Raw genomic sequence first — 4100 nt, forward strand, 5'->3', positions numbered from 1 at the left:
GCCGCTCGGTCGCCCATTCGCGTCGCCGCCGCCGCCTCGCGGCCGGCCGGGTCCTCCCCGGCTCCTGCCCGCGGGAGCTCGGCGGGGGCGGCGCGGCGGGGTAGCGGTGCGGGAGGGCCCTGCCCGGAGCGTCGCGCGTCGCTCCCGGCCTCGCTGTGCGTGTGGGCAGCCGGAGGCGCGGGGCGGCCGAGCGGAGCCCGCGCGTGGGGGCGCGCTGTGCGCGGTGGGGGCAGCGGAGGAGCCGAGGAGCTGAGGAGCTGAGGGCCGCCCGCAGCCCCGCTCCGCTACTTCACCCGCCGGTCCCGCGCTGCGCCGTCCGGGGCGAGGGGCCCCGTGGCCGCTCGTTCTGTGCACGTCCGCTGAGCTGTGCCGTGGGTGCGGGAATCTGCTCGGCGTGCGGTGGGCTGAGGAATACGTTGAGGCCAGTGTATTTCAGAACCAGCAAACAAAAGAAAAACAAACGTTTTCTTGTGTGCTCCCTGCCATGTGTATCCCATACAATTGCTTGTTTTTTGTGGGCTTTTGGCTTTTTGTTTTTTTTTTTTTTCCCCAGGAAGCTTTCTCGTTTGAGCTTTGTCAGCGTCTTATTTGGTCATAGTTAAAGGTGCAGTGACCAAAGGCAGCACTAATCCAGGTGCACCCATGGCTCTGTAGCTCCTTCCCTCTGCAGGTGTTGCTGCTGTGAGCTGCCTCTGCCCTCCTCACACTGTGAGCAGCGCTGGGATTTGTGCTGAGCGGGATGGTGGGAGCAGCGTGGTGTGTAGGGCCGGATTCACTGCTTGGGGATTCCTATAAGAAACAGTAGGAATTAAGGATTTCTATTGTATCTCAGTCCAGTTTTTTAATGAATGAATGGTAGAACGACCATTCTAACTGCTGGCATGTTCCTGTATGCTGAAATACAGGCGCTCTGCAGTGTGATGTTATGCTGTGTGCTCCCTTATGGTCAGGCTTAACCCAGGTGCTCCAAGTGTTTTCTCTTTGAGTTAAGTTATTAGGGTGCACTACTCAGAATAGGAGACAATACTAGAAACAGTCTCTTGACATTAAATGTGCCAAAGCTGACAGAAACTCACTGCTTCAAGTCAGAGTAGGTCCTTCTCTTTGGAGGAGATGGGTTTGCAGTGGTGTTTTGTTGCTGATCAGGTGTCAATGCTTTTTTCTTATGGTGCTTATTAATTTTGGCAGGTCTTTGTCCTTTATGAAGAAGCTGTGTTGCCAAGACTTGCTGTGAAGATGACCCACGCTACTGAATGCAGTTGTCTGCAAATGTAGGAGCCAACAAATGCTATGTCCCACCCTCCCTTGACTCTCCTCTTTCTCATGGAATATATATTTCTAAAGTATTTCTAGATCTTTACTGAAGATGTTTGGATTATAGCTATGACCACATCTATGCAAAGGAGATGAGCAAGCCTGAGCAATGCTGAGGTATGTATACCTTTTGTATCTCATAACATATGGGTAATCAAAATGTGTTACTGAATTCAATAACAAATATGTTTGGAGAGTGAACCTGTGCAAGTCTGTTCAACAGTGGCAATGAACAAGGGCTTGAAATGTGCTGTCTGGGCAGAACACAAGTGATTGGGTCTTGGGCTCCCTACGTGCAGTAAGTGGCCAATGTGTGTTGGAGGAAGAGGAATGGTGGGAAGATGTGTAAGGAGAAAACCATCTTATTACAAAGAATTGGAGCATGCTACTTCTCTTTTGGCGTAAGTAGTCTGAAAGGTGAATTAGTGTACATTGGAGAAATGTTGCTGTAATGCTGTTCTGAAAGGTAACTAAAACATTTCAAGTATTTAAAAGGCTGAGATACAGCTGGGTGGTAGTGTCATTGGTCCAACTTAGGAGATGAGCTGTGATGGGAATTCTGCAGACACCTACGCTTACAGTTTCTTCAGAGAGAAATTTGGCAGATTTCAGTATTTCTCAGAGCTGCGTGTGCTGATCGGTCTCCCTCAGTAAATTCCTTGGCCCGGTTTTTCATCCTGGAGCTGTTGGCTGTGATTTTCCTGGAGGTTAGTTGCCATAGAAATTATCCTGTTACAAATAAATATGCTTTTTATAATCTCTGGGTATGGTAATGGGGAGCAGAAAGACTGTTGGCCTTCCTGAGAGCAATAGACGCTGCAGACCCATGGAGGCTTAATGTTGGTAAATCACCACCAGTAGGAGAGAGCTGAACAAGTGCCTGATTGTGTGGGTGAGTGGTGGCAGTGATGAACAGCATCATTTGGTCCCTGAGTAAAGAAAAGTGGTAGAGTTTACATTACAGTGAGTCTGAGTAATAGTTAAGATTGGAGAAATGGAAAAGGAACGACTTCTGTTCAGAGTCTGTTATGGTGGGACTTACTGACTCAGGGAAGTGAAAGCATTTTTGATGGAAAAGAACCTTTCCGAGGGATGTGGCCATTGTGATCCTATGTGGTGTGAGATTTGGGTGGAGATAACATCTAGATTCAGTCTTGAGCTAGTCCAGCAGCAGGGTTGTGGTGGGAAAGCTGAAAGCGGAGAAGACTGTGCAGGTGGGGAGGATCAGGCTGGGAAACATATAAGCAAGGCTATGGCACCTATTGAGATGCACCCATGAGAGTGGTAAGAGAACTGGCTGTTACCGCTGCAAAGCCACTGTTGGTTATCTTGGGAGGGCTGTGCTGAGCAAGGAAGAAAGCAAGTTCCACCCATCTTCCAAAAGGAATCTTCTTAAGGAGAGAACCATGAGTGGGTCAGTCAGCTCACCTCTGTTCTGGGAAAGGAGATCAAATAAATAGCTAGAAACAGTTTACAAGCATGTTAAAAAACAAGAAGGTGATTATGTCTATTAGTCATTATGCCTAACCACCCTGGCAGCTTTCTACAGAGATGACTGGCTTGGTAGATGTGATTGGTTCAGCTTCGGTAGAGCTTTCAACTGTCTACCTTAACTTTCTCATAGGTAAACTGAGGAAATGCAAACTAGATATGTGAACACTGAGGTGGATGAGAAATGTTGAGGTTGTTTGCCATCCTACTTGTTGTCTGCTCATCTAATTGCTGTACTGCTGGTGAGAATTGTGATCAGTGGCGGGAAGGCCCAGCTGGAGGCCTGTTGCTAGTGGAGTTCTGCAGGGTTTGGCACTGTGTTCAATCCTGTTTAGCCTCTTCATTAATGACTTAAATGGTGAGGTTTTAGTGATGAAGTAATGCAAGCTACCAGTTTGACTTTAAAGAAAAACTAAATCATAGCAAAGTTGCTACTTTTTAACTCAGTCAGTGGAAAACTTTCACATAGCTGATAGCAAAAGCAGTTGAGTCAGTGGGAAAAGCATTGTGATTGTTCTGCACCAAATGGCTTGCTTTTAGAAAATAGAAGTTTTCAGGTCCATGCTGCACAAAGATCAGACAAGGAATGCTGGTTTTGAGTCACTGGGAGGAATATCTTACCAGTCTGTGCCAGATCAGGTCAGCTGTTCATCTTCCACAAGTCAGTGTGAATGTGATGCTTTCCAAAACCCAGGGAGAAGGACAAATGTTAGAATCACATGCAGCCTGCTTGCTGGTAGATCTCTTTCCTTGCTAGCCTACCGTTGTAACGTGTATCAACCAGGCCTGTAACTCCAAGCCTGTGATAAAGCTTTGTTTGTAGAACTAGAGGTGTTAAATCTTGTCCTCTGTGCTGGCATTGTCACAGATGGATGTGCTGGGAGAAGCAAGGAGAGGCACTCTTTCTGACCCATTCTTTTGACTCAGTCTCTGTAGTGCCTGAAATAGCTGTGCTGTAACCTTTTATCTCCTCTTGGGAAGCAGGATGAAAATAGCTGTTTTTCCGTTCTTTGTGGTTCACTTGTTCCTGACATTTGAGTCAGCTTTGACACGTAGTAGCAGCATCTCCTGGCAGAACGAAGGAGCATCTCTGAACTTTCTCTACCACACCTCCTTTCTCTGGTGGAAAGTTACTGCCAAAATGCTTGGCATGGCCCTGTAATGTATTCCTCCAGAGTGTGGAACATCTGATTGAGATAATGCCAATAGCAAGAGTGGGTAATAGGAGGGTAACTGGCCTCAGAAAGAGATACTTAAAGGAACTGACAACACCAAGCTGAGCGGTGCGGTCGACA

The 4100-nt window shown here is 47.6% G+C and overlaps 1 protein-coding gene across 6 annotated transcripts in view; it reads left to right on the top strand.

The window, feature by feature from the left end:
• TMCC1 (transmembrane and coiled-coil domain family 1) overlaps positions 1 to 4100 on the top strand; it is a 106035-nt gene that overhangs the window by 51518 nt on the left and 50417 nt on the right. For 3 of the 6 annotated variants that reach the window (XM_042823878.1, XM_042823879.1, XM_042823880.1), the window contains one exon: positions 1189 to 1431. In XM_042823878.1, coding sequence (XP_042679812.1) covers positions 1424 to 1431 — 8 coding nt within the window. In that variant the 5' untranslated portion in view covers positions 1189 to 1423. Of the gene's footprint in view, positions 1 to 360; positions 709 to 1188; positions 1432 to 4100 lie in introns of those variants that run through there. The other 3 variants (XM_042823882.1, XM_042823883.1, XM_042823881.1) reach the window with 3 other exon arrangements.

The sequence above is a fragment of the Centrocercus urophasianus genome, unplaced genomic scaffold, assembly GCF_019232065.1.
Source record: "Centrocercus urophasianus isolate 14NV4802_14NV808 unplaced genomic scaffold, USGS_Curo_1.0 seq_22, whole genome shotgun sequence".
Taxonomy (NCBI): domain Eukaryota; kingdom Metazoa; phylum Chordata; class Aves; order Galliformes; family Phasianidae; genus Centrocercus; species Centrocercus urophasianus.